The sequence below is a fragment of the Anabas testudineus genome, chromosome 16 (assembly GCF_900324465.2).
Source record: "Anabas testudineus chromosome 16, fAnaTes1.2, whole genome shotgun sequence".
Taxonomy (NCBI): Eukaryota; Metazoa; Chordata; class Actinopteri; order Anabantiformes; family Anabantidae; genus Anabas; species Anabas testudineus.
This window is the reverse complement of record NC_046625.1, coordinates 11,366,366-11,394,362: the sequence shown is the minus strand read 5'-3', so window position 1 is coordinate 11,394,362 and position 27,997 is coordinate 11,366,366. Positions and strand designations below refer to the sequence as shown.

General features: G+C 40.9%; 2 protein-coding genes across 2 annotated transcripts; both read left to right on the top strand.

Annotated features, from left to right (window-relative positions):
* The first annotated feature begins 327 nt into the window (after window positions 1-327).
* Window positions 328-21,975, top strand: fam171a1 (family with sequence similarity 171 member A1). Its single transcript, XM_026372778.1, has 9 exons — window positions 328-685; window positions 7,170-7,397; window positions 8,433-8,525; window positions 11,349-11,507; window positions 12,151-12,327; window positions 16,316-16,432; window positions 16,643-16,757; window positions 17,036-17,153; window positions 17,882-21,975. The coding sequence occupies exons 1-9, from the start codon at window positions 583-585 to the stop codon at window positions 19,445-19,447; spliced, it is 2,676 nt and encodes an 891-aa protein (XP_026228563.1). The 5' UTR covers window positions 328-582; the 3' UTR covers window positions 19,448-21,975.
* Window positions 21,976-22,798: 823 nt separating this feature from the next.
* nmt2 (N-myristoyltransferase 2) lies at window positions 22,799-27,837 on the top strand. The gene is made up of 12 exons (XM_026372791.1): window positions 22,799-23,020; window positions 23,512-23,629; window positions 24,705-24,846; window positions 25,492-25,610; window positions 25,685-25,776; window positions 25,859-25,975; window positions 26,073-26,243; window positions 26,329-26,437; window positions 26,541-26,711; window positions 26,789-26,956; window positions 27,043-27,180; window positions 27,373-27,837. The coding sequence occupies exons 1-12, from the start codon at window positions 22,911-22,913 to the stop codon at window positions 27,391-27,393; spliced, it is 1,476 nt and encodes a 491-aa protein (XP_026228576.1). The 5' UTR covers window positions 22,799-22,910; the 3' UTR covers window positions 27,394-27,837.
* Window positions 27,838-27,997: the final 160 nt, after the last annotated feature.

The following is a 27,997-nucleotide window of genomic DNA, read 5'->3' as shown; positions in this document are numbered from 1 at the left end:
TTTTTTTTTTTTTGGAGGTGGGGGGGTCATAAATAACGGAATAAAAAATTATTACTAACATAAGGATTAGTAATTACTTTGCAAGAATAATTTGCAGTAATGTATTTAAGTGGCCTGTCTAGTTATATTTTGGATTACATTTTGCCACTTCTGCTCCTCCACACCTTTGACCCCAAATTAAGAGAAAGACACACAAAATAACAAATAAAATCTGTGGGACGCTTTGTATTGTTGGGCTGCAGGGGGCGCTGGAGGTCCGCAGATGTCAGCGGTGCTGCGTGAGGGAGAAGCCGCCTGTTGGTGCAGTTCTGGGGCATGTGGCTCAGAGCAGCGGGGCCGTCTCCCTCCCTGACCCTGGTCCGTCGACGAAAAAAACCGAGCGAGCGGTAAAAGGGCTGGGGATGCACAAGAGGACAGAGGAGACACAAACCCGGGAATGCTGGAGCTTCCAGACATGGAGTATCGCCTCCTTTGTGGAATAAGCAGTTTGTCGGCTCATGTGTCCGGTCAGTGACTTTGTAAAAGCGAAAGATTTGGTTTCTACTTAGTTTTTTGTCCGTTTTCGTTGATACATCTGCAGCGATGCGGGCTGTGGACTGGACCGCTGCGATTGTGCTCTGCCTTTTGGGACACCTCGTCTCCGAAGCTGTCGCCAAAACGATCCCGGAGGACACAGCCACAGAAGGTAAAAGTACATTTGTCCTATTGTCCAGGAAAACGGGTCGTTAGCCGGCTGTGTCGGAGGCTAACGCCGAGCTAGCCCGGTGCTGATGTGACCTGAACTTAGCTAACGTTAGCAAGTTAGCTGGTGTCAGAAAGGGAACTTGAACGTCTCTGAGATGTTTCTGATTCAACCTGGGGTCTGTGCATGAATAAAAGCACATGTGGTCAAACTTTATTTCATTCTGCTGCAGTGTAATGTGTGGACCATATGTTGTTAGAGGCTGAAAACGTGTTCTCCTATGGTCGGGGATGATTGAGCAGAGGAGCGAGTCCAGCTGCTGTGATTTGTCACTTTTGTTATAAAACCCTCTTTATCTCCTCTCTGTGTCCATCTGAGCACACAGATCAACATGTACTGAACATGCATGGCTCCTCCAGCCTGCACAGGATCCACTGTTTGACGTTTTATTTGGACATTTTTGCAACTAGGCTGATTTTTTTTTTTCTGTGCTGCGTTAAAGTCCTGGTTCAAGCTATTGACTGCAGCCTCCCTCCTTACTCAGGTGTCAGTAGTTAAACCTACAACATACATAAATGCTAGAGGAGACATGTATGCAAGGACTGCAGTAAATTAAATTAAAATCATAAATACATTTTCATCTAAATAACCTGATAGTCCAGAAAATGTCAGAAAACTGTTAAAACTTCCTGATTTCTCAGTTGGCTTGTTGACAGTATTCGTTTTTGTGAAACTATCAGTCTTAAATAAAATATAAACCTGCAAATATATACATTTAAAACTGTGAACTAGCATTAGAAATTATTTCAGCAATGTAAACACTCACTAATTAGTTAGTTTTTTGCTTGATCTACCTTCTCAAATGTCAGCATTTAATTGTTTTTGAATATTATATATCATAATTAATTTAATGTATTTAAGATATTAAAATAGATCAGTGACATTAGATAGTTAATCAACAAATAATTAATTAGCAAATACTTTTGATAAATGTTTTCAAGCAATATAGACCGTGCATTTATTGGTTTTGCTTTTAAACAGAATATCTTTAAGTTTTATACTCACAAGAGATTTGAGGATATAACTTCTTACTTTTAGAAGCTGGAATGAACATTTTTCATTATTGTCTCATGTTTCTTATTAAATAATTAATTGAATAATCAAGAAAATAATTTGCTCATTCATTACTCTTAAACATGGGCATTTGCAACAACTGATGTGATTCTCTAATTGATAGTTTTACTGCTTTGGACTGCTGATTGGACAAAACAAACACGTTAAGGGATCACTGTCAAAGACTTTGATATTGTGATGGGCACTTTTTACAGTTTCTGATGTTTTAGACCAAATAATTAATTGATTAATAAAGAATATAATATGCAAAATAGATACAGTTACTACCACGTCTGTTGACACGACCTATAGTGATAAGACAAGGAAGTTATGAGAAGTTATAAAACTTCAAAAATTGCACTACAGTCAATGCCAACTACTGTTGGATGAAATGCAGGTAGTTGCTGCTCACTATAACGCAGACTTTGCAAATAAATATAATTCTTTCCCCTTAGTTGCAGTTTTTACAGGATCCAGACAGAGCTGTGTCAGAGGATATCCTGTCACCACAGCAGCAGATACATTCAAAGTTTGAACACCAGCTTGAATCACAGTAATCTTTTAACATGTGGAGTCACTAACTTCAAAGCTGCTCTGTGGTAGTAGTTATTAAAGAGAAGCCATGTCTGTTTTATCCATTCATCACTTATCTCTCACTTGCATACACACATTTGCCTGTGTTTGCTGACATATTTGGCCGACCTATATCTGGTCCTCGGGCTTCAATGGTGTTTACACTAGAAGTATAAACAGTATCTCTCACTGGAGATCAGTCAGCGTTGGACAAATAAAACACTGGACACTGATTGAAATTCTTGTATTTGTTCCTGGTCCTAAAAATTCTATGATTAAATCTGGAGATTTTGAAGTAGTTCTGCTTTAAATGGATCAGTCATGAAAATCAGCTAAATTCACAACAACAAGCTCAGTTTTAGTTACAACAACAAGGCAAAAATGATGCGATAATTTGCAAGATTACAGTGTTTTGAAGTCTGTCTCAGGCTTTATATGTTCTCTGTTGTTGTTTTTTTTGTTTGTTATGTTTTTTTTCTCGCTTGTTCTCTAGTGTTCACTTTCCCTCAGATTGACCTTCCTCGTCCCCGAGGGGGTGTGTTCAGGTCGATACTGAGGATTTCTCCTGGTCTTTCTAGCAGACAGCGTAGATGATTGGAGCCAGACTGACAATCTATCCGCAGATATAGATCTCACTCACATTACTGCTGCCCATAATAGGCATGGCATGGCATCTCAAACACACAAACATTTGCTGGTGCTGGACAAGGGTTGCCAGGAAGTAGTAGACCAATCAAATCATATTGTCACCAGCTAGCAGAGCCTAATTTTAATCATGAGATGCTGGTGTGAGCACAAACAGCAGCCCACTCTGGAGGATACGTCAGGTCATGAGGCAGCATTGCATTTGGGGACGGGGTCAGCTAGCTAGGACCAGTAATGGTATATGTAGACTGGGTTATTTACAGAGAGTGCATTTGCTCTTCAGTCTGATGATGTAACCTAATTGCTGATGTGCACCCTGCTGAGTTAATGGGATTGACCATCACTTACTAGTCTTTCCTTTAAACCTGAGCAGGTTAAACCTATTGATAGCCTTTCTTTGTTTGTAATGGCAGAGCCTTACTTCAACAGACAGGTGTATATATGTGAGTGTGTGTGTGTGTGGGCGTCTTCTTTTCTTTTTCGTAATCATGTATTATTTTTCTTCTGCACCTGTGTGTTTCATGCTGTGACATGCTGAGGAATTGTTTTGCCATTTTTATGTATCCCTTGTCCCTGTTGGTGAATCATACTGTCTTCACATTTATTATTTTTTCTTTTTTGCTAAATCAACAGCCTTAAAGCACTGTTTGTTATTTGTGTAAATGGGACTAATAGCTTCAGTCATTGTGTTTTCTTTTGTGTTGTGGTTGAACAAGTTATTAAAACCAGAAACATAAACAGCTCTTGGCGCTTAAGGTTAAAAAGGCATGCATGATGTAGTTCTCGTGCTTATGAACACTGAACTTTGTTTGTGTTTGTTGAGCTTCGAAAGATAGATTATATATTCTTTAAATAATATTATATATTTTAGGGATTTTCTTGTACTTGTGCCTCTGCTTAATGTGGTGAATTTGCCATATATTGCTAATTTTCTGGAAACTTTCTTCATAGTTTCTCTTTATAATTTCCTAGTGGCTTGCACTTAGCAGTAAATCACTGTGTACTTAAAACAAAAACATATTTTTAATTGTCAGACAATTAAAATTGAAAATGCAGTAAAACTAGTTGCTGCTGTAACAGCAAAACGCAGTATCATTAACGTCACAGTAAAAACACTCTGTTGCTTTTAAACAGAAATTTAGTCTGCAAATATTTTCCTAGTTTATTAGTAGATTATGTATTTTTTCCCAGCAAAAATGCCAATCTGTGCTTCTAGCTACTTTCCATTGCTTTTTATTTAATGTGCCTCCATGTTAAAGTCTTGACCTGCAAAACAAGATATTTTAAGATGTTGTAAACCACATTTAATGGATTAGCTGTGAAAATAATAATACACAATAATAGCAATAATAAAAAAAAAGTTAACTGCAGCATCTAAATTAGAAGGTATGCTAGTATTATAATAAGCAATGTGGTATTGAACAGTCATATATATAATAACCTTTTACAGATTTGAAAATAGCCTAACGTGACCTTGAACTCCAGTTACTCAACAAGTAACAAGCCACTGATTCAGATGAACAGTGAGTACTAGTGTAGTTGCTGCCATAATACTAAGTGTTGTCGACAACCAAGCTTTCCACTCAGCCTCGTGTGCAGAAAGCATCTGCTTCCCTCTCATCTGTTTGGAAGAACTCCAAACCCCCTCACACACCCTGTGGAAGCCAGCCATACCAGGCATTTCCAGTTTATCGCACCTCACTATTATGGTGCAGAAATACTTTGCCTTTGCGTAACTTTGGATCAATACACCAAACATTTATTCAATCATGCTTTGGACTGAAAACCATGCACACTCTCATTCTGTCCACACTGTTTTCTCTTTTTCTACTTGCATACAAACACACACAGCCACCCTGCTGCTTTGGCTGCTTCTGCTAGGGGATAATTGGTCTGAGATTGCAGCACAGGTCAGGCATAACTCTTTGATGCCTTTATCCTCCATATGGTACACCATACACACAGATAAGGGGCCAATACATTGATATTGGTTTAGCTGCAGAATCAAGTTCTTCGTTTGTTATTTCCCTTTCTCCTGTGTGTTGGAGCAAAGAGGAGACTCCTAGCTTGTTTAACAATGATGTCACCACAGTACTGATTTATTGGATGAGGACTGGGAGGGGACTGTTGCATTTGTGTGTGCTTGCATGTCAGTCTGAAGTCTCCCAGGGGAGTTCTTTTAAAGTGAGCACAGCTGGTACCCCTAACACCATATCAGTGGGAGTGGGACAGGAAGTGAAGTCATGATCCCTTCAGTAGAGATCCACCAAATCTTAATGAAGTGGGGAGTTTCTGGCACGGGGAAATCCAGTCGTCTTCTTGCTTTTCACTCCTCTGCTGTCACCATGTAAATGTAATAAAAAGGAGGAATGAAGTGAAGGGTCAGATCTTCACACCAGACCTCTCAGGGTAATGATGTGTTTGGTTTCAGATTGACACATTGCTCTGCCAAACCTCACCGCCTACAAAGCTCTACATAACCCAGGCTGAGGTATCATTTGGTGCACAGCTCTGTTTTTAGGTGGAGTTTGCACTCAGGCTGAACTCTTACCAGATATTGTCAGAGTGGTTTCTCTCTGACCGCAGGATCCCCGAGTGGGGGGAGGGAGGTTAGTCTAGCCAGGAGTATGTATGTGTTATTAGCATGTGTGTTTCACGGTGGGTGGGGTTATAAGAAAGAGCGACGTCTAAATTCAGTTGCAGTGAGCGTGGGGGAGGTGGGATGTTGAAACCCTTTCATGCTTAATTGAAAGGTCACCATGGGTCAGAAAGAGCTTGTGTTGTCATGTGTGCCGGACAGTCCAAAAACAGAGAGTGAGTGTGGGTTTGTGTGGTGGTGAAATTACAGTCTTTTTATACCAAGTTTGTCTTTATCATACCTTTGGGATAAAAAATATGAAGCCAGTGTTTTGTTTGTTTTTCAGCTTGTAACCTTGTACCTCAGTGTTGTTGTTGCCTGTTTCTGTACAAAAGTACTGTAATATCTTCACTGTAGCAAATAGATGTTTGCATGCAAACCCTGTTTTGAATATAGTACTTATTCTTCAGTTCTGTCCCTAATGACTGCACGGGCAATTAAAATTCTCCCATTGGCATGAATAAAGTAGTTACACTGTGCAATTTTGGGCTGTTCCAGGAAAAAAAAGACACTGAGAGAAACAACAACAGCCAAACAACGTATAATTAAGACTTTTCATCTTAAAGACCAACCTATTCACAGTGTCAGACATTTATGACCAGGCTTTCACAATGTGACAGCTGCTATAACTCATGCTGTAATCATAAGTAATCAGAACATAACATGAAATGAGGCAGAATGTAAAACCCTTTCTTTGCATAAAACGTTTTTAGGTTGTCTTTTTTTCCAGGCCTTATTCAGATTTTTTTAAATAATTGGTAGGAGCAACACTATATCCAAAGCTTATTTTATGTTGAATTTTCAAGCCCAGAGGCTAAAAGTTCATGTCTTAGTGATGAGTAGCCAGTGTATTGCAGACTACTTCAATGAACATTTGTTCATCCCATCTTCTAATGGTGTAGAAATGTTGTTTTTTTCCTGTCTTACATTATATGAAACTGAATCTTTGGTGAGACAAAACTTGTGAAGACGCCACCTTTGATTCTGAGTATCCGAGACCCAAATTGAACTAATTAACTGGGGGAACAATTGCTGATAAATAATAAAGATAATTGTTGTGTGAAGCCGTAGATATGCAGTGAACTTACAAGATTATTGTTATTGGGTAGTGTGTTCAATCAACAGGCAGGCTGTGTTAAATTCCTATATTCCTCATTTCCATTAGAGGAGGTGTTGATATGTAATGTTGTTTTTCCACTGTGGTCCAAAGATTCTTGGGAGAAGGAAATGGTCCATTGTTTTAGAGGGGTGGTGCCACTGGCAAGAGTCCAGGAAATGGTCAGACGGCCGTGTCATTGTGATTGGCCAAGATGTAGAATTCCGGGTCTGTGCATTGAAGGAAAAGGGCCTGGCATTGAAACCAAATCCATTTAGACGGCTGGATTTTAGACGACTGTAATTATAACACTTTGTATTATGTCTTGTTTGATTTTTATCTGCAGGTTTTTCTTAATGTCTTCATACCAGCACTATCAGATTTTGTATACACGGCTGAGTAAACACTCTGTTTGTTCACAGAGGTGACACTGAAGGTTCACCTGAGCGATGCCAGCACTCACCAGTCCCTGGGCGGAGCCACCGTACAGCTCTTCGCCAACCACACTTCTGTAACCACGGAAACCTCATCAGCTGACGGCAACACCTACCTGCGCTTCCCGTACCGCCTGGGGACACTGCTGGTTGTCACCGCAACCAAACAGGGATATGTGCCAAACTCTGTGCCCTGGGCTCCCTCAAGATTACCTGGTATGTGTCTGTGTGTAGAAGTGAGAGAGGAGGAGTGAAGTGAGACATATTTTAGGACCAATGCAGAGGGGGATATTATGAAATACCTACATTTAGAGGGGAGTGTTGGCTTGCATGTTATCGATTTCCATGTGTGCTGCCAGTTGACGTTGTGTAGTGTGTGTATTATGTGTGTGTAAGAAATAAAAATTGTGAGTTTGTGCCAGGCGTGTGAGCTGGTGATAAGTGAAGTGCTCCATTACTAATTTATTACAATAGATGCCAAAACCCAGCAGGGGGGCTACTTAAGCTTCCTTTTCACTAACACACAGTCACACACAAAATACCTCCCAAGAGGCAGCAGTACAGTATGTGTGTGTGTGTGTGTGTGTGTGTGTGTGGACAGATTTTAGTTTATTGCTATTGTTATGAGGGCATTTTGGCTGGTCATCTCAAGTTCAAAGGATTATTTGTGGTTAAGACTTGGTTTTAGAGTTTAGGTTATAAGGTTTGGGTGGTTTAGTGTTGATGTTATGGTTAGGATAGAGGGAGGAAGAGGTTGTCAGTGTCCTCACAGTTATCTATCAAAATAGTGTGTATACGTTTTAGTTAGAGTGTGTGTGTGTGTGTGTGTGTGTGTGTGTGTGTGTGTGTGTGTGTGTGTGTGTGTGTGTGTGTGTGTGTGTGTGTGTGTGTGTGTGTGTGTGTGTGTGTGTGTGTGTATGCGTGTATGCGTGTAAGGTGGGGGTATTACGAGCCAGCGGAATGGCAGCCAATTGGATTATCACGCTTACCAGCTCTGAACAATGGAGGAGTGAAAGGAAGGAAGGAAGAGGAAAGAAGTGCAGCTTGCTGGGTCAGACTTGTGTCCTGCACGGCAGACAGGATGAAAGCTGGGCCATTAAAAATGTATAAAGATGGTTTACTGACTTGTTATGTCTGATAGTGATCAGTAAAGTGGCCAGGTAGATTGCAGTTAGTTTCTTATCTCGGAGTGAATTTATTCTGTCCGTTAATGCGGTGTGTGTACACTGTGTGCTTTTGTTTGTGTTCCAGTATTTTCCTCCATCAGCCTGGACCTGCTCCCAGAAAGAGCTGCAACCCTGATGGTTTATGAAGATGATGTAGAGATTGTTTCAGGCTTACAAGGTGAATGCAGTGTTTATATGTGGATATTATATTATATATATAATGTAATGTACGATACATTCCGAACATATATTATTTATTTGCTAGCTTAAGTGTGCTTAACAATGTACAACTCTCAGTGTTGCTATGTAGTACATAGTATTTAGGTAAAAAGTACAATTAAACCTTGTTAAATGTAATTTACCAACTTAAAACAGTATGGGTAACTACTTCATGAGAACCATGTCAAGAATGCTGAAATACATGCTATAAACCTTGGATTTATTATATGAGTGGCCTGTTCAGTCCATGCATTAGCACAGTGAACAGTTCATACAGACGCTATTTTGTGAGATTGATGAACATCTGTAGAGAATCTTTCCCAAACCTCACAGAAAGTATGAACTGTCCTTTAATGTTATCATTAACACCTTTGCTTTTCCTACTATAAAAGTCAAGAAGCCCTTTGTTAAAGTCCCGTTTTCACAACATTTCATCTAGGTTTTTTTTTGTTTGCATCATTCCAGCTGAAAGAAGACTCTGCAGCGTACTATAAACTAGGTCTTCTTAGAAAGAGGACTGCTAAGAATCTGCTCTAGCAAATTCAGTGTGAGCAGAAAGATGGAAAGAACATGATAATGAGCAGCACTGAATACTTGCACTGTTGCTGTTATGCTTAGCTTCATCTGCATAACATCTTCGTGTTAGCGTTGTCATTATGAGCATGTTAGCGTGTTGGCGTCAGCATTTAGTTCAAACCAGGGCTGTGTCTACAATAACCACAGTACTGCTACTAGACTATTAAATTCAGATATTCATCTGTTCTTTAATAATCAAAATTCAAACTACTACATTTGCATATTTGTTTAAAAACTGTAGACTAATTATTTCTATACTACAGTGGTCTTTTGTAAAGTAAGATCTCATACTTATAATAATGAAAATCAACCCTCCTGCGTCCACATCACGTGTCTGCCTTTGTTAATCAGCTTCTTTGTTAAGATGTCTGTAATTAAATTAGCTATGGCTTTCTCATTCAAGCAACATCAATTTAGTATCTTTGTCTGCTGGGTCTTTTTGTGTCTGTGACTGACAAGGGAGTAATTTAATGTGTCAGCTGTGTTGTCGGACTAAAAAAAACTTCAGACACAGCACATATAAATGTTCAGACACCATGAACATGTTAAACCTCACACTGCCCACAACACGTGTCTGCCCTTTGTCCGACACATTGTTTGTCAAGATGTTGTGAACTTGGTCGCCCAGGGGAGTGATAAACCTTGGCGTGTGGCATGAGGAAAGAGAATAAAAAAAGAAGAAGAAGAAGAAAAAGGAGGAGGAGGATGATACAGTATGTACTGGGAAGTGGGGTTGTGGGTGGAGCAGTAGGAGAAAAAAGGGGAGAAAGGGGGATGGGCAGAGCAGTGTCCGACAGAAGAAGGAACAGATGAGGTGAGAGAAAAGTGGAGGGAAACGAGAAGAGTTTAGGAAACGAGGACACAAAGAACAGAAACACAGTCATTTCCTTTCCCAGTAACAGCCATAGAGGGAAATGTTCACACCTAAATGTGACGCTTTTAGATTTAAAGTTAAAAGAATAAAAGTTAAAATATAGAGTAACATTGCAACCAAAAATTCAGTACAACTAGAAACACAAACGGTGAACACTCATATACAGCTGGATCTGTGTCTCACTGCTCAGGAATGTGCACTCGGCACAGTCAAACCACAATGACATCACCTTGCTGAGCCCAGCTACATGTAGTCTTTATTGTTTACTGCACTTTAATCTTTAATTTGTTAATAGCAGACAGAGGCTGGATGAGCAGCAATGATGAAGAGAAATAAAAAGGAAGTTATTCATAGCTTGGAGAAAAAAAAAGACAAAAGGCATCAGATTCGTTATCTTTACCGTATTAATCTAGAGTTACCTCCATTAAACCTAATTTGATGGCTGAATTTTTAAATAGCCATCAGGCGTAGGAGTAGAGAATTGCCTTGTAAAACATCCTGAAACAAACATCAGTGTGCAAAATGGACTCTTCAGGAGGTTTTATGGTTTTAAATTCCGAAATTTATTGGGGAACTCATCAAGAGCATGTTTAATGCTCCCTATTTTATGTATGTTTTATATATGCACAACATTTATTGTATAGTTTAGTTCCAGCTGTGACATTGTTCTGTCTCCTGAAAGGCTGCTCAGCATGCAAAAACATGTAATTTTAACATGTGTTGCATGCGTTTATACATTTTCTTTCTTATTTGCATCCTTTATATTTTTTATTCTAACTACTAACTTCTGAGCACAGTCTCAATCAATTACTAGTCAAGCTTTCACTCATGAAAGTGTATGAATTATAACGTCAGAATAAAAAAATGTAAATGATGCATTAGTTTGGTGTGAGTCTATATTTTTCCCCCACAAACAAAATAAAGACCAAAAATTTATTAGTTTATTCTTTGACACTGACCCTGACAGCTCTCTTTTATCTACACTGTTTTATGTTTCCCACCCCCCCTACCCCTGGTGCCTGTTCCTTTCTCTGCTTCCCCTCCTGTGCACCTTAAAAACTGTGAGTGTGGTCAGATGTGTGGCTTTATTTTAATTGAGGCTGACTAATTTCCAGAAACATGCACTTTTCTTAGTAACCCTTTTTACCCGTAGCATTTACAGTAGCAAGATGTCTATTTATTTTTTTATTTTAAAAATATTTAAAAAATCTCTAACAAATGTATACACTGGTCTTGGCTTAATTCTATTGAGTAATATTTGTTAGTTCCTGACTGGATATGCATTCAACGTATAAATGGTTTCTGACATCTGTATATCTGTCACTCTCTAAGGTTTCAAGCATCAGCCTGGAGTTCATTTCAAGCGCAGAGCTTTGACGCTTCCCTCCAACACGTCATATGCCAACCTGACCGCTCTGTTCACTGTGGCCAGCTCCTTATCGCACATCCAGCACTTTCCTCATCTGCAGATTACTGGCGGGAACAGCACAGGTGAGGTCCAGCATAAAGGATGGTCACAGACATTTAAAGACTCTATAGCATAAACTGGACTGAGGGGAGATGGGCACAGACAACAGGGGGTAAAGCTGCTGATGGGGGCTGGGGGGTGAAGAGTAGAAGCAGCGGTACATCAGAGAGACACAACCCTGGAGAGGCCTCTCTATCTGACCTCCTGAAATACAATAACCCCTGTGTGTGCTTATGTTATAACACAAGCCCCGTGCCTTCACCCTTTCAGGCGGTTTCATCCTCGTCTTGATGTGTGCGTATCTGTGTGTTATAGGGTTTTGTGTGTCCTCTTTTCTGCTTCAGCTTGAATACCCCACAAAAGCCCCCGTCCCTACAGCAAGTACCTTCTCCCTACGGGCAACACAAGCATATTTGTGCTTTGTGATACTTTCCAACCTCTCAGTTTCTTCACTCTCTACCCCGTTTCCTTCTTTCCTGTCTTTCCCTTGTTTTCTTTCCTGTCTTTCCCCTGACAGCTCTCTTTTATCTACACTGTTTTATGTTACCCACCCCCCACCCCCTGCTGCCTGCTCCTTTCTCTGCTTCCCCTCCTGTGCACCTTACTCCCACTCTCTTTCCTTTTTGCTGAATTTTTCTCTCTTACACACTTCTGCTTCTCTTACAGGGACAGAGAAGAAGTTTGAGTTGACTCCTGTAGCAGCTGTCTCTGTTCACTTATTGGCCAGCGATGGAGTGGAGCTACAGGTGAATCAGCCAATCACAGTATCCATCCCCCTGCCAGAGGACAGTGGCCTGAAGGAAAATAATCACATCCCTGTTTGGAGATTTGACACACCCTCGGGTATGTACTAACAAAAACATAAAGTCATTTCTGACTTTCAAAGCATAAGCAGCTTTCACTTCTACATATGTGTTTGCATCTTACCCTGAGGAAGTTATTCTCTAATCCTTAGAAAAGTACAATGCTATAATTTATTCACTTTTATGTAAATGCTGTGTACTTCCACGAGTGAATGATTTGTGAAATTACAAGAATAGGAGCATTGACAGACCATGTGCACATGCACACAGTGCAGCCAGGTCACAATTTGTAGCTCTGTGGCAGAGTGATGAATGAATTTATTCATAAGGCCATAAAAAATCACTAACATAAGGCGCCACATTAATCTGCAAATTAACACACAAGTGCTGATACACATCACAAGATTGGACTGTGGATGTATAATCTTCTCGAGCTCAGTTAAATCTTGAACCAAAGCAAAAAGCTCAGCAGCTCTGGCTCCTACAGCAGAGACCCCACAAGTCTCTCTCGACCCGAAGATTTATTTCAGCAGTCTTAAATCAGTGTTGTCAGATGTCTAGCGCTGTGACACACCCAGCTTCTTTTGGACAGGCTGAGCTGAATGACAGTGATTAGATCATCAGTTGAGTCAGATGTGTCTGCTCTGCAAACATCTCTCTTTCTCTGTGTACATTAGTTTCACATTTCGAGATCTACTTTATGTCTTCCTAATAGATTTATGCTGTTCCAGTGTACAGAACAGTCTGTTAGGACCTATTGAATGTGCTGCATTTGATCTTGGGCTGAAACAATCAGTCACGTAATTGTCTAGGAGTTCCACAGTATCGATAATCAGTAATTTAAGTCCATTTAAAAACCTGCAATAAGTACCTTTTGTACATGAAAAAGCTGTAAACACAACATTGACATATTACATAGTTGCCTTTTTACACCTCCAAAGGGGTGTAATCTAATTTACACCTCCAGCAGAGGTGTAAATAGCCATTCATTATTCTCTGATTTCTACACTTCCTGAGATACCCACATTTGCTCACCAGCACTGTGCATTAACTTTGTCTGCAGCTTTGGTCCTGGGCAGGTGGATTCATCAGAGCTTGTTTACTGTAAACAGCTGAATTATGCAAACAAACAAGTCTGAGAGCAGTTAGAGTAAATTAAAAACCATTAAAGTAATAATAATAAAACATTTATAGAGCACTTTTCTGTGTTACAAAGTGCTTTACATAAAAGACAGAAAGAGAACAACAATAACAGGTTAAAAATAGAAAACCCAACAAATCCTTATTAAGCAAGTACTAGAGGAAAAACTCCCTTTAGAGGAAGAAACCTCCAGAAGAACCAGGCTCAAGTTAGTCGGCCATCTGCCTCGACCGGTTGTGGTGGGGGGAATATATAAGGCAAAGGTAAATAAAACTGGTAACGATAAGCAAAATAACTACATCAATGCTTTGGAAAACCTGTTCCTACAGATAGAGGGAGGAATTCTATTGGCCCGATAGACTCTCTGTTTTAAGGAGATCAGGATGGGCTCACCGATAGAGGTATGTTTTAGGGAGTTTAAAAGATGTTACTGAGTCAGCTGATCTTAAGGTAAGTCGCTCCACAGTTTGGGGGCTCTAACTGCAAAAGCTCTGTCACCTCTAGTTTTCATCCTAACGTCAGGCACGAACAGATGATCTCTACCAGAAGATCTCAGGCTGCTTGCAGGCTCATAAAGCTTAAACAGCTGGGATGCAGGCCATACAGGGCTTTAAAGGTTATTAATAAAATCTTAAAATCTATACTTAAACATACTGGCAGCCAGTGAAAGGAAGCTAAGGCAGGAGTAATATGTTCATTTCTTCTTCTTCTTCTTCTTTATCATTCAGGACTGTTAGTTGGACTCTGACATTTATTATATTCTTAAACCAGTCCAAATCTTTCTGGCAGTTATAGAACATCTTACACACAGCTACCTCTCTTCTCCATATGTATTTAACACAAATACAGGCAAATCCTTTTTTAGATAGCAAGCTATAAGAAGCTGAAAACATTCACAGCTCAGTGGATCAAGGACTACTCCTGCAGCCCACATGTGTTGAGTCAGACTGCATGAACGTGACCAAGAATAATAGTCCACATGTCACAGTGTTGCAATAAATATGCTTTGTCCGTAATAAGACAAGCTCCTCTCTAAATTCCCCCTTAGGTGTTCCTACAAAGCAAGGAAAATTTTATTGGTCCTGTCAGTTTAGAAGATCTGGACTATCTTTGCTCTTGTAATGGTTTTAAAGATCTCAGGACTCAGTTCAAAGTGATCAAAGTATCAACATCCAGGGCTTATAAAAAGGGCTTTGATAAAAGCTGAAGGAACTAACACACTCGTAGCCTGTGCTCAGCCTGCAGCAGCGAGGACTTCCACAACAGAAGCCATCCACAAACTCCTCTCCGGGCTACATCTCGTGTTTCTTAGCAACCTACCAAATAAGTAACACAACAGAAGGCCTGAGTCCTTATTGAGTTTCTTCACTGAGCGGTTAAGTGTGTAAAGTGTGTGTGTGTGTGTGTGTGGTTATATTTGTGTTCAACTGAGAATAAAAGATCTTTCAAATCTGTCTGAAGTACGTCACTCTACCTCACAAAGAAGCTAGTTTTCTTGACATGTGTGCACATGGACGACACAAACAGAAAACCTGTTCCTCTAGTATTAGACGTCAAGTCAGCAAGGGGTGAAATGATGTCATATGTGGACAGGTCATATTCACCTGTGTATGTGTTTGTGTGCACTATTCATAAACAGACACACCTTCAGTCTGACAGCAGTCAGATGCAAATAAACAAACCGACTGCTATCTGTGAATAATGAAAACTCAACAAGAAAAGATCCAGCAGTCAGCTGTGTTGACTTTTGTGTGAATGGTTGAGAAGCAGAAGTAATATATGGTTATACTGGCATTATCAATGTTTGCATTGTGTCTGAGCAGTTGTCAGTCTGTTGGCAATGTATTGTATGAAAGCGTGGGAACAGAGTTGTTAAGTGTCACTTTTAAGCAGGTCAGTCACACAGAGAGGACTCCCCTGTGGAAACGATTCAGACAGAACCAGGGTGAATCCAGGCAGGGCTGGGCACTGGCCTGAGTGTGTGTGTGTCTGTGAGTCACACAGCCTGTCTCAGTTCTTTGTGCCTCGCTCATGTGCCTCTTGCCTTATCTCTCCTTCCATCCCTCCCATTTGTCTGTTCTTGTTTCCATGTTTTTTTCCTCTCACCATCTCTTGCATATTTGTCCTCACCCCTTGAATATCCTCTACTTCCTAGTTTGTTTCCTCCCTACTGAAGATCGATGCAGATTGTCACATGATGTTGTACTTGTTGATGTGGTACTGCATATAAACACAGAAACAACGTAGCCCTCACCATACAAGCCCTGAGACCCCGAGGAGGGAAGTGTAAAGGCACAACTGAATGTTTCCTCTTGGAGCAGATTTATTGTGAGCCAATCTGTCAGTGCCTTTGGCTTTGTTGTGGTTTTAAGTACTGGTGCTGCTGGAATGGCCATGGTGCTCTCACTGCTATTTGAGCATGCTGCCTCCTTGTGGGTGAGTTAAGTATTGCTTAAGTACTCTCCTCTCGCACTACTAAAGATGAAGCTAAGGGTTTACCACGTCCTAATCCGAATTTCTGCAGCTCTTGAAGAGTCTTAAAAGCAGCTCTTAAGTCCTTTTTTTTTGCAGAACTCCAGTCAGTCAGTGGTGTTACGTTCCCGATTGAAAATTATTCATGCATACGTGTTATTTTCATGTTTTTGTTTTTTGGTTTTTAGCTAAAATTATGCCAGTATATCAGTGCACAGATTATCACATGTTGGGAGGAAATGGATTGTGTTAATTTACGATTGTACGTAAATCATGAACATGGCTTTTGCCAATTAAATGGATGTGAAGCCAGTCGTCGCTTTGTTTCTAATTCACTCTGTGAAGGTGGTTCTCATACAGAATTGTTGTTCAAAAATTCAGTTTTTAAGTTCTCTGATTGTTTGTGTATGTGCAGGTGCCTGGATAAAGAGCAGTTGGGGTCATGTGCAGAGGGAGGGAAACCAGCTCAGTCTGACCTACATCGCTCCTCAGCTGGGATATTGGGTGGCCGCCATGTCCCCAATACACTCAGGTGAGAAAGGCTTTATAACAGATTTACTTAACAAAATGCACAACACATCATTTTAATATTTGTTTTCACATACTTGCCAACTTTATCTACAAATATACTCCAAAAGTACCTATAGCTGATAGTCAGAGAACCCATTTCATAAAAACTGTTGCAGCTTAAGCTTTCACTGAATTTGTGGTTTTTGTTTTTCCCACCTCGTCCTTCTGCCAGGTCCGGTGTTCGCGAAGGACATCAGCACATACCACACTGTGTTTCTGTTGGCTATACTGGGAGGCATGGCGCTCATCCTGCTGTGCCTGTTCTGCCTCCTGTTGTACTACTGCAGGTTTGTCACTTTCCAGCAAAAATATGTTTCGTCCTAATTGTCAGACTTAGGAAAACATTGTACTATTTTGACAGTGTAATTTGACAGGATAATAGTGATAATCAGTTATTATGTTATGTCATGTTATGTAAAACCAGTGATAAGAAGACTATCTTAGGTTTTATGTTTTTGTCTCTGACTTCACATTTGTTGTTGTTATAATGTATATTTATTGAAAAAGCTTCAGAGTGAAATTGATTGATTGATTGGATCATAACATCTACTGTTTTTCTGTGCAGACGCCGTTGTTTGAAGCCTCGAGGGTCTCATCGCAAGCTCACACTGTCCTCAGCTCTGGACAGCAGTAAGAGGGACCAAGCCACCTCCATGTCCCACCTGAACCTCATTAGCAACGAGGTCTGTCTGACATTCAGACTTCAATCACTTGCCTACACTGCACTGTCAAATATCAAAGATTAAGGCCTAAATCTCATTTCACACTCCTTAAGATGGCAAGCATCCCAACCAGTCACAGGGAGGAGCTGTACTACATCTGACCCTGATGTTTCACAACCCTGTAGCTTGCAGAAAAAGAGATTAAGATAATTTTCTTAAACTTTTGGATGAGGAGTCAATACTGTCAGAAGAGAAATGTTTGCTGTGGTCAGCGTGCTTCTCACCATTTGTACCTGTTCTGTTTTATTTTATAATTTATTATTAAGTTAAAAATTTCCCTCAAAACACTTGAACAAGAACAAACTCTCAGAATAACAAACATGCCACCTCTCTCTGATGTTCTGGCAGTCTCCTGCATTTGAAATTATACAAAATCTCCTGGATATCAGTTATTTCCTCTCTTCTCGTGGTAAGTGGGTCTACAGTACACAGGAGTACGCCTCATAGAGTGAGTGACCATTCCTCACAGAACCAGCACTGGTGAAGCATGCAGGGACAGTACGGAAGTCACCAAGTCTTGAAATACTTGAAACAATTCAAATATTTTCAATATTCATTAAATACTTATTTCAGTTCAGCATATTTGTGTGCAATTTGTAACTTTTAAATTGGTTTATTATATCTGATGCAAAAAGAAAAAACAGCTCAACCACTGCTTTTTTTTTTTTTTTTACTTTTATTTGTTTTAGGTGCCACTGGAACGTGTTTCCACAGCAACTGAGCCTGACATGACCACACCAATGCTAAAGCCTTCCTCATATGAGCACCAAGACAATCAACATCAACCCAGCCTCATCCATCACAGCAAACAGAGGTGCTCCTCTCTTGGAAACAGCAGCCACCATAATTCCTCTCTTGGCAACCTCACACCTTGCAGCAGAGACTACCGGCAGTCGGTGGAGACGTTCCAGTTAAAGACTGCTCTGTCATCTGGCACAGAGAGGGGCTATCGTCAGTCATACACCTCTGCGTGCTCGTCCAGCAACCAGATTTCAGATGCACTGTCATCAGCCAATCATGCTCAGGTGTCAGCTAACCAGCTGAGCAGTGTTGGGATTGTTGATTGTATTTCCCCTTCCTCTCCTCCTCACTCCCCAAGTAGAGGGGAGGGAGGTGAATGCAGGGCTCCTGACTACCTTCTTTCCCGCTCTGTGGATCACCTAGAGCGTCCCAGTCTGGCATCACTCACCCGACCGGGTCAGCTACTTTGCTGTGGGTCTGTGGACCTACTCAGTGGAGGAGAAGGCTACCCGAGGGTGCGTCCCACACTAGTTATCCCAGCACATTACATGCGCCTGCCTGGGGAACACCCTCTGTCTGGTCAGGCCTTGCTGCTGCAGACAGACCAGCAGAGTGACCTGGAGACCATCCAGGCTGAGCTCAATGCTTCACATTCCCAGCAGCCTCTTGGGAAGACCCCCACAGATTGCTCTCAGGGTCCCACCAAGCAGGTTGAAGAAGAGGGTGTTGGCTTGTCTGAGTCACTGTCTATTCCCGCAGCACTTGGTGAAACAGCTCTTGTGGAAATAAACCGTGAAGATACCTTATTGGCAGAAAAGACTCTAATGGAGCTAAGAGGAGGTAAGCCGCTCCCTCACCCACGAGCCTGGTTTGTCTCACTTGATGGACGCTCTAACGCTCACATTCGCCACTCTTACATCGATCTCCAGCGGGCAGGATGCCAAAACAACATGGCAGGTGCAGGAGGTCAGCAGGGTAATAGCAGTGCCAGGAGGCACGGCAGAGGCAATGATGCCAGTCTGGACTCTGGTGTGGACCTCAACGAGCCAAGAGTGGGGCGAAGGGGTAGAGACGCAGAAAGGGAGGAAAGAGAAATTGAGAAGGACAGGTCAAAGGACAAAACAGCAGCTATGGCCTACACTCAGCTGGTGTATGTGGATGATATGGATGTGGGAGGCAGTGAGGAGGGGACACCCAAATGCAGCCCCCAGGACAGCAAACCAGGACCCATCCTGTCAGAAAAAGCAGAGGGTCAAAAAGTTGATATGGGGCAGGGGGAGATCGAGGGAGCAGAGGGGGTACAAATACAAGAGGAACCACCCTCACTTACTTCTTCATCTCCTGCTTCTCCTCCCCCCCTGCCGACACCAGAGGGAGTTACTTTCAGGACTGACCACGCCCTGCTGTCAGTGTCTCCAGATGATGATGCAGCACATGAGGATGGAGAGGAGGAGAAGAGGAGCCCCTGGCAGAGGAGAGAGGAGCGACCTCTGCTGGCCTTTAACCTGAAATGACCTACAAATTACAGATGAAAGGAGAAATTACCATTTCTTCAATTATTAATATAATACCCACATGCCCATATGTTTTTTTGTAATTGTTCCTACTGTTCATACTGGCACCAAAGAAATCTCTTTTCAGTGTAAAAGAACACTGTCCCTGTTCTGTGCAAAACTAATTTTCTGCTTTTTAAAAACAGAAAATGTTACAGAACAAAATAAAAGTCAAATGTGGAGCAGTTAAAACAGATAACTGAAATCTTAGCTAGAAAATAAAAGTAAACTGTGAGCGTGGTGCAGGAATTATGGGAGTTGTGAGGCAAAAATGCTGCATTAAAGTAATTGCTGTGTTTTTTATTTATGTTTTAAAAATCTTATCTCTGATCACAAATTGACATAAATCTGCCGTGAAATAGAATCTTATGAAAACTTGTGCTTTATCCAACTCCACAACCTGCCTGAAAATGATCATGGTTTAATTTTTTTCAGTATCACAGTAATCCATTGGATGAAGTTTGCATTTTGACTCACTTGGTTCGTCCAGCTTAGCATAGATGACGATTCATATTTTAAAATAAATCTTTGCACAGAAGGAGGACTGTGGATTTTGTTCCCCCTATCTTTTACACCAAAATCACATTAGGAAGATCTTTGTGGCCAGTATGGACTGGAGAAACTGTTTAATTGTAGATATGTGCATGTTGGTTTTGTTTTGAGATCAAATTGAAAAAATGTGAGCCTCTCTTTAACCACCACTCCTCCTCTGCCCAGACCGGAACGTGAAGGATGTGACCATTTAAACTGAAGCCCTTTGTTCTTAATATAGCACTGAGACAACATTTCAGCACTGGGATCCTTCTAGTCCTGGACACGGGGGCACAATTTAGATCCTTCAAGAACTTCCAGTTCTACTTTATGAAATGACCACTGTCATTCCACACACTACATAAACAGACCACTCGTCAGGCTTGATATACACATTGCCTGAAAGGGACAAGTAGACTTCAGTGGCAAGAAATTAGAATATTTTATGCACAATAAATGTATGCCTTTTTTATAAATAGCCTTGTAAGCATTAATGAGCTGTAGTAGGAACTGTTGATGGGTGGTTCTCACAAATGCAAGACTACAGGAACCTTTTTTCTTGAGCCATATTGGCCTCAGCCCGCTAATAAAAGCTGGGAACACACAATGCTCATTTCACGTGAAGTCATAGCCCCAATTTAACTATTCTGATAGAGTTTTAAGGTTATGGAGCAGATTTCCGCTGTTGGTTTAAAAATTAAAAGTCTTCTAGTAAGTTCCTGGCTTTAGTAAGAGACACAACAATGTAAACGATGTACATTTTTTATGGGTGTTTACATGAACTCCACAGGGGATGATGTGTGAAATTAAACCACTATCTACGCTACAGCATAATCAGATAATGTGACACACCACTATACGGGTGGATGAGGATCTAATACCACTATGGAAACGGTAGCTCTACCCAAATGACTTGTGAGGTGTAATAATATGAAGGGTTTTGTAATTATTGAACCACTGACTGGCATATTTTTGCTCCGAAGGCTATGCATCACTTTTATACGGCTGCTTGAGATGCCTTTTTTTGTAATTTTAATCACTATAATTTTAAATGCCAACATGAAGTATTTTATCCAAAAATCGGCTATTTTTGTTTTTATCTTCAAATATGTTAAGGGCTTTTCTTCTTCACTCGCCTTATACATATATTTTACCTGAAACCAAACTATTTTTTCTTTCTGTTTCACCTTCATTTTCACAGTTTCCTGATGTTCCAAGTGCCTTTAACCTACCTGACTCTACAACAGATTTGTAGAACAGATTATCTTATTTATTTCTCACCTTTTTTTGCCTTTAGCTTTCCTCCTCTACCTCAGCCCTCTCTTTCTTTCCTCCTGGTGAAAGAAAGCATGCAGTAAACTTTGCTCAGCACTAGCGTATTACAACATCCACTGCAGACATCTCAGCAAATGTCTACCAGCTGCTGCAGTTGTAAAATGCTCTACGCTAATCAGCAAGGCTCAGATCTAAGCAGTTAAGGATTTGCAGACGTTTTCAGTCTAGCATGGGATAGATAAAGCTAAGTGCGGTTGTATATGAAGCTAAACTGCAAATCATTTCAGTGCATTTTCTTGTGTTTTTCCTTTTTGAGAGTGAATGTTTGTCTCAAATGTGTTTAAATTCACTTGGGTGGTGGTAGTGTTTGATTGCAACACTGCAGGCTTTTTGTTTTTTATGTTTTTTTGTTAGACTGTGCGTCGGTGTGAGAGTGCTGAGAGATAATCAACATACATCCACTCAAAGATCATATAGTCATAGGAGTCATATTACAGACTGTGTCTACTTCTTTCTTTTCCTTTACCTGGTCAAACCGATGTGTGAATTGGTGTTGTGAATTACCTCTCTCTTAATATCCTACAGCTACCTTTTCTTCAGGGTGGACAGCATCCTGACTGTGGAAATCGGTTGCTTGTATTCTGTTTGAAGCCTATTATTCTGAATAAACAGCCAAAACTGGACGGATTTGTGGGAGTGTGTGTATAAATAATAGAAATTGCAGTGTTTATGTCCCCATTAATGTGGCAACTTTAAAGAATAATACAATTGTTAATAGAAGTCTTATTTAAACTGCATATGTGTTTAAAGCTATAAGCTAAAAATCCGAAGTGAAGGCCTTAAAATATTTTCTACCTTTATTTAAGGAATTTATGTTGCTCATGATTACTGATGGGTTTGATTTTGTTTACATCTTATGTATCTCGTTACTAGTAATTCATATATATATATATATATAGATATGTGTTGAGCAGTCATGGTTCATTATTATTTTAGTACCTTTATGTAGCACAGATATCTATTTTGCTTTATTAATGTTTAGTACTCACATGACAAAGTGGTTAACTATAGCACAGCCTTAGATAAGTGTGACAAAAATCCCAGATTAATATAATAGTCAATATTTTTTTTGATATTTCTAGAGTTCTGTCAGCTTCTTCATTATCGCCTGGTGTTTATGAACCTGACTTTTATAACATTTCTTTGGCGAAAGGAGGTTTTAGTTTATTTCATACTCACATTCTGGTGGCTGATCACCGGGAGACACAACTAAAACAAGTAAAAGGAGCCATGAAAGGAGACAAAGTGACTATGAAGAGATGCAAAACGTACCTTTGTCACACGGACTTAAGTCGTCCCCGCTGAGAAGCAGCAGTGTGGTGATGTGGAGGTCAGGGGGCACCTAGTGACCTGACTGTGGGTACCACTGGTTTGCATCATCATCATCATCATCATCAGCAGCAGCAGCAGCAGCAGCAGCAGGAGTGGAGCTGTGTTTCTCCAGTCGGCCTCTAGGCGGCGCGGTTTCCTTCGGCATTTTCTTTGTTTTTCATCTCTCGCCCGTCGCCCGTGATCTCCCATCATACGGCGGCTACATTTTTTAAAAAAACACTTCAGAATGGCGGAGGACAGCGAATCCGCGGCCAGTCAGCAGAGCCTGGAGCTGGACGACCAGGACACCTGCGGGATAGACGGAGACAACGAAGAGGAGAATGAGCATATGCAGGGGTGAGGGGGGCCTGTCCGGGGAGGCTGGAAGCGCAGTAACGTTACTTCAAGCTGCCTGTCTGCGTGTGCGCTCGGTGCTCGGCGGCTAGCGCGTATAGCTAACGTTAGCCGACACTAACGCAGCCCAAGCTATTTGCTACAAGGCCGTTATTTCAAGTATCGATTTGAAACGTTTAAGTCATTGTCATGTTTGCAGTTTTAAGTGTTTATATTATTCTGTTTATTCCCAACCAGAGTCCTAACTGAGTGACATAATGACAGCTAGCCGTTAGTTGGCTAACGGTAGGTTAGCTCAGCTGTCATTCGTTGCTATGGTAGCTAGCGTTAGCTCTCTGCTGTCCTCTGTGTGTGTGTGTGTGTGTGTGTGTGTGTGTGTGTGTGTGTGTGTGTGTGTGTGTGTGTGTGTGTGTGTGTGTCAGGAGTCAAATCTGAGTCAAACTAACTCAGCCTCTGTTCACCGATGCCCTGTGCGCTTGTCTTTACATCTGTAGGAGTCCTGGGGGAGATTTAGGGGCCAAGAGAAAGAAGAAGAAGCAGAAGAGGAAGAAAGAGAGGCCGAGCTCGGGGGGAGCCAAATCGGACTCTGCGTCTGACTCTCAGGAGATCAAGGTGCGACGATGACCCACTGACAGGGGGCTAGAAACAGAACACCATCAACCACTAACCTGGGGTCATGCTAGACCGCGTACACGTTTTCATTTGTAGAGTAATGTAGTGCATATTTTGCTAAGCAACATCCATCAGTGTGAGATCATAGAACCCTCTCTGGTCCATATCCAGACCAAAAAACTTAATCTAGACCCACAATTTAACGTAATTTATGTGCAACCTGATACACATTGCTTTGCTGTAATTTCTCCTCACCTGTGATCTGGTCAGTAGAGTCAGTAGAAGGATGCCAGCTTGAAAGAGCTATAACATGAGGGTCATAGCTAACCACAAGAAGAATTGTTGACAGTAGAAGTGAAGACAGGGGAATAGTCATTTATTCAGTGTGGAAGAAACACAAGACCTTCTATGAAACACCAGGAGATAATGAAGAGAGGTCACGTACCCCCTACAGCACCAAATGTGCCGTTAGCACAGAGTTAAGAACCACAAAACGGAACCAGCTGACATAACAGGTTACCACCAAATGTAAAACGTAAAACAAGATGAAATGGTTAAATTGCCAATTGTATGTTTGCCACCTGGAGCACTACACTTTATCTCTGCTTCTGTTTGAAATACATCAGTAGTTATTTGCCATATAAGAACAAATAAAAATCAACAAAAAATGAAAATAGTGAAATAAAACAAGTCTGAAAGTAGTTTACAGAGGAAATGTGTACTTGCTCCTAGTTACATTTCTGATAAGATGGATAAGGCGAAGCAGAATGGCAAACAGTCTGGTAAATGTTATAATGATTAAAAAATGTATCAGTAACACATGTATCTATACAATCATCTGCAAAGTATGGACACAGGCAACTTCTTTATAGAGCTATAGTTGTGGATAGTTCACAGTTTGTACCTGTGTAACATCTCCTGTCAGGATGTGTGACAGGGTGTTAACCTCATACGACATTTTTATTGTCTTTTGTCACGTTTGGATTATGTAACACATTTGTGTTTGTGTTGTTTTTCAATCTAAGCACTATGGTCTCTCTCTGTTCTTAAATGTGTCGTCTTTCCTTACATGCAGAATCCTGGTTTACCCATCCAGAAGCTGCAGGACATCCAAAGAGCCATGGAGCTGCTTTCCTGCCAGGGTCCTGCAAAGAGCATCGACGAGGCAGCTAAGCACAAGTACCAGTTTTGGGACACTCAGCCTGTGCCGAAGCTAAGTACGTACTGCAAGAGCATCTATATTGTTTTGTTTTTATCTAATTTTTTTTTTATTGCTCAAATATCGCCAATTGTATTTTTGAATTAAGCATTAATAGAGAAAAGACATTTATTTGTAACATCCTAAACTCCTAATTATTAAATGATTATTAATCATTAGCTTGGCCAATAAATAATCATAGAAATGTTTAACACTTGTGTCCCTAACTGAAACAGTACTATCTCAGCTGTCAAAAGATGGTTGTAAATGCTTTTTAATGCAGTTTCTGTGTATCGGTGCCACCTATTGGTTTTATGTTGACACAGCCCTTGTTGCACAAAGCCAGTATCCCAAAAACATGTCAGCTGTGAAGTACTGTGGGGGTCCAGGCATACTCAGTGAGCATGCTTTATGGCATTAGATTAAGCTGTTACCATGACAACAGTTGGCCAGGTCTTCACAGGAGGGCCAGTGCCACAGACCTGTCTGGTCAGCATGGGACAAGAAACAGCAGATTTCATAACTGCCCAAGTGATGCTGTCAGCAGTTTGAAAAAGAGATTTTGGTTTGATGTTGCTCAGGACTGTAAATGTACATCCATTTGAATTGTGGTGTTTGGAAAATAGTTTTATGTCTAGGACAAAGAGCTGTGCTATTTTTGCAGATGAAGTTGTTACGACTCATGGGCCAATTGAAGCTGACAAAGAAAACATCAGACAGGAGCCATATTCCTTACCTCAAGGCTTTATGTGGGACACTTTGGATCTCAGCAGTGCAGATGTAGTAAGTACAGTGTTAATGCACTTAATACATATTGTAAAACCAATATACGAATAAATCTTTGCTGTCTCTTTCAGCTGAAGGAGTTGTACACATTATTAAATGAAAACTACGTGGAGGATGATGATAACATGTTCAGATTTGATTATTCACCAAGCTTTCTCAAATGGTAACTGTTCAGTCACCTTCTATATGAATATGTACAGTATTTGGCTGGCTGCTCTCCCACTAACTGTGCCCTCCCCTCTCAGGGCTCTGCGTCCACCTGGCTGGTTACCTCAGTGGCACTGTGGAGTGAGAGTGTCCTCAAACAAGAAGCTTGTTGGCTTCATCAGTGCCATTCCTGCAGACATACGCATCTATGATACGTGAGCATGCATAATTCATCACATACATCCGGAGCACTGTGTATTGAGAGATAATGTAAACCCATTTATACAAATATCTGTCTCATGGCTACTCCAGGTTGAAGAAGATGGTAGAAATCAACTTCCTGTGTGTCCATAAGAAGCTGCGTTCAAAACGTGTTGCTCCTGTGTTAATCAGAGAGATCACACGGAGGGTGAACTTAGAAGGAATATTTCAGGCAGTATACACAGCAGGAGTCGTACTGCCTAAACCTGTGTCCACGTGCAGGTGTGCTCTGCTATATTCAAACACTTATTACGCAGGATATGGTGTCAGAAAATCACTTATAACTAATATTTTCTTTTCTGTTCAGGTATTGGCATCGTTCTTTGAACCCCAGAAAGCTTGTGGAAGTTAAATTCTCCCACCTGAGCAGAAACATGACCCTGCAAAGAACCATGAAACTCTACAGACTACCAGATGTAAACACTTAATACCCGTAGGTCTGGGATCTTTCTTTACAAATTACAGTTAATAGCAGGAAGTGATATTCCTATTTTCTCTCACTCTCCGCATCCCATGTAGAGCACCAAGACTCCAGGTCTGCGGCCGATGGAGAGGCGTGACATCCACCAGGTCACTCAGCTGCTACAAAAATACCTGACACGTTTCCAGCTTGCGCCTTCAATGGGTGAAGAAGAGGTTGCTCACTGGTTTTTGCCACAGGAGAATATAATTGACACATATGTAGTAGAGGTATGTGGAATCAACTTCTGTCCTCAGACTGACCCAGTATCGGTTTAAACAGCTTCTGTGTGTCTCTCTCCCCTCAGGGTGCTGATGGTGTACTAACAGATTTCACTAGTTTCTACACTCTGCCCTCAACTGTGATGCATCACCCTCTTCATAGGAGCCTGAAGGCTGCTTACTCTTTTTACACCGTTCATACACAAACTCCACTACTGGACTTAATGAATGATTCACTGATCCTGGCCAAACTGGTAATGTTAGTTGGACTCAAACCAAGATCTGCTACTGTGTAATTCATTGCTAACTTCCAGTTGTTCTTATTATGTGTGTTTCACAGAAAGGGTTCGATGTGTTCAATGCCTTGGATCTAATGGAGAATAAGGTGTTTCTGGAGAAACTCAAGTTTGGCATAGGCGATGGAAATTTGCAGTATTACCTCTACAACTGGAAGTGTCCCCCTATGGATCCTGATAAGGTCAGCAGCAGCATCACAAGTGTTAGTGTTGGCAAATTCTCAGTGTAAATACTGTGTAACAACTATTCTCTTCATTGTCTTGTGTGGTCCAGCTGTTAAATTGTTGTGCGATGTCTGCAATAATGATGGGATGCTGCCTCCAGCATCTTTTTTTTTCTGTTATTTAATAGCAGACAACCTTCTGTTTTCCAGGTTGGACTTGTCCTTCAGTAGCAGGTCTCTTCAGGCCGGCTACACAAACACTGATCAAGAGGTTTTCAGCAACCTCTGGCTATTCCTTACCTGGACATACAGGTAGCCCAAGTTAGACAATGAGAACTACAATAAAACCAACCTGGTGACCGGGCAGCGGCTCCTCCGCCACTTGTGTCATCAAGAACATTCTCAGTTCACCCGGAGGTGAAAACTCTTAAATCATCAACATCCTGAATGTGAAGTCATGCTATGCCTCAGATACTCATACAGTACAATGCTCCACACGTGCACACTCATGTTTAAAACACACCAGTCTGACATTCAAGAGGATGCCTTGACATATAGATTTTTGTTTAGTTCTTCTTCCTCAGCTTTCTTACAAGTGAAAAGCATTTTGACTTCACTGACAATAAAAAAAATATGTAAATGTCCATCAAGTAAACATGGCCAGTTATAATCAGAGTTTTGTAATTTTTATTTATCCTTTACAAATAATTAGTAATTGTAGCCCCACTGCAAGTGAACAATTATTATTCCTGTCATTGTCAGAATTATCTTTCCTGCTGGTTTGAGCATCAGTAGTATTAGAAATACTGCTAGAAATACTGTTTTCCTTTATTCC

Excerpts from the sequence above, each read along its gene's own strand:
- fam171a1 (XM_026372778.1), top strand. The coding sequence starts at position 583 with ATGCGGGCTGTGGACTGGACCGCTGCGATTGTGCTCTGCCTTTTGGGA. Across the intron at positions 7,398-8,432 it reads GGCTCCCTCAAGATTACCTG|TATTTTCCTCCATCAGCCTG; the intron begins GTATGTGTCTGT and ends TTTGTGTTCCAG. Across the intron at positions 11,508-12,150 it reads TACTGGCGGGAACAGCACAG|GGACAGAGAAGAAGTTTGAG; the intron begins GTGAGGTCCAGC and ends CTTCTCTTACAG.
- nmt2 (XM_026372791.1), top strand. The coding sequence starts at position 22,911 with ATGGCGGAGGACAGCGAATCCGCGGCCAGTCAGCAGAGCCTGGAGCTG. Across the intron at positions 26,244-26,328 it reads AAACCTGTGTCCACGTGCAG|GTATTGGCATCGTTCTTTGA; the intron begins GTGTGCTCTGCT and ends TTTTCTGTTCAG. Across the intron at positions 26,712-26,788 it reads TTGACACATATGTAGTAGAG|GGTGCTGATGGTGTACTAAC; the intron begins GTATGTGGAATC and ends CTCTCCCCTCAG.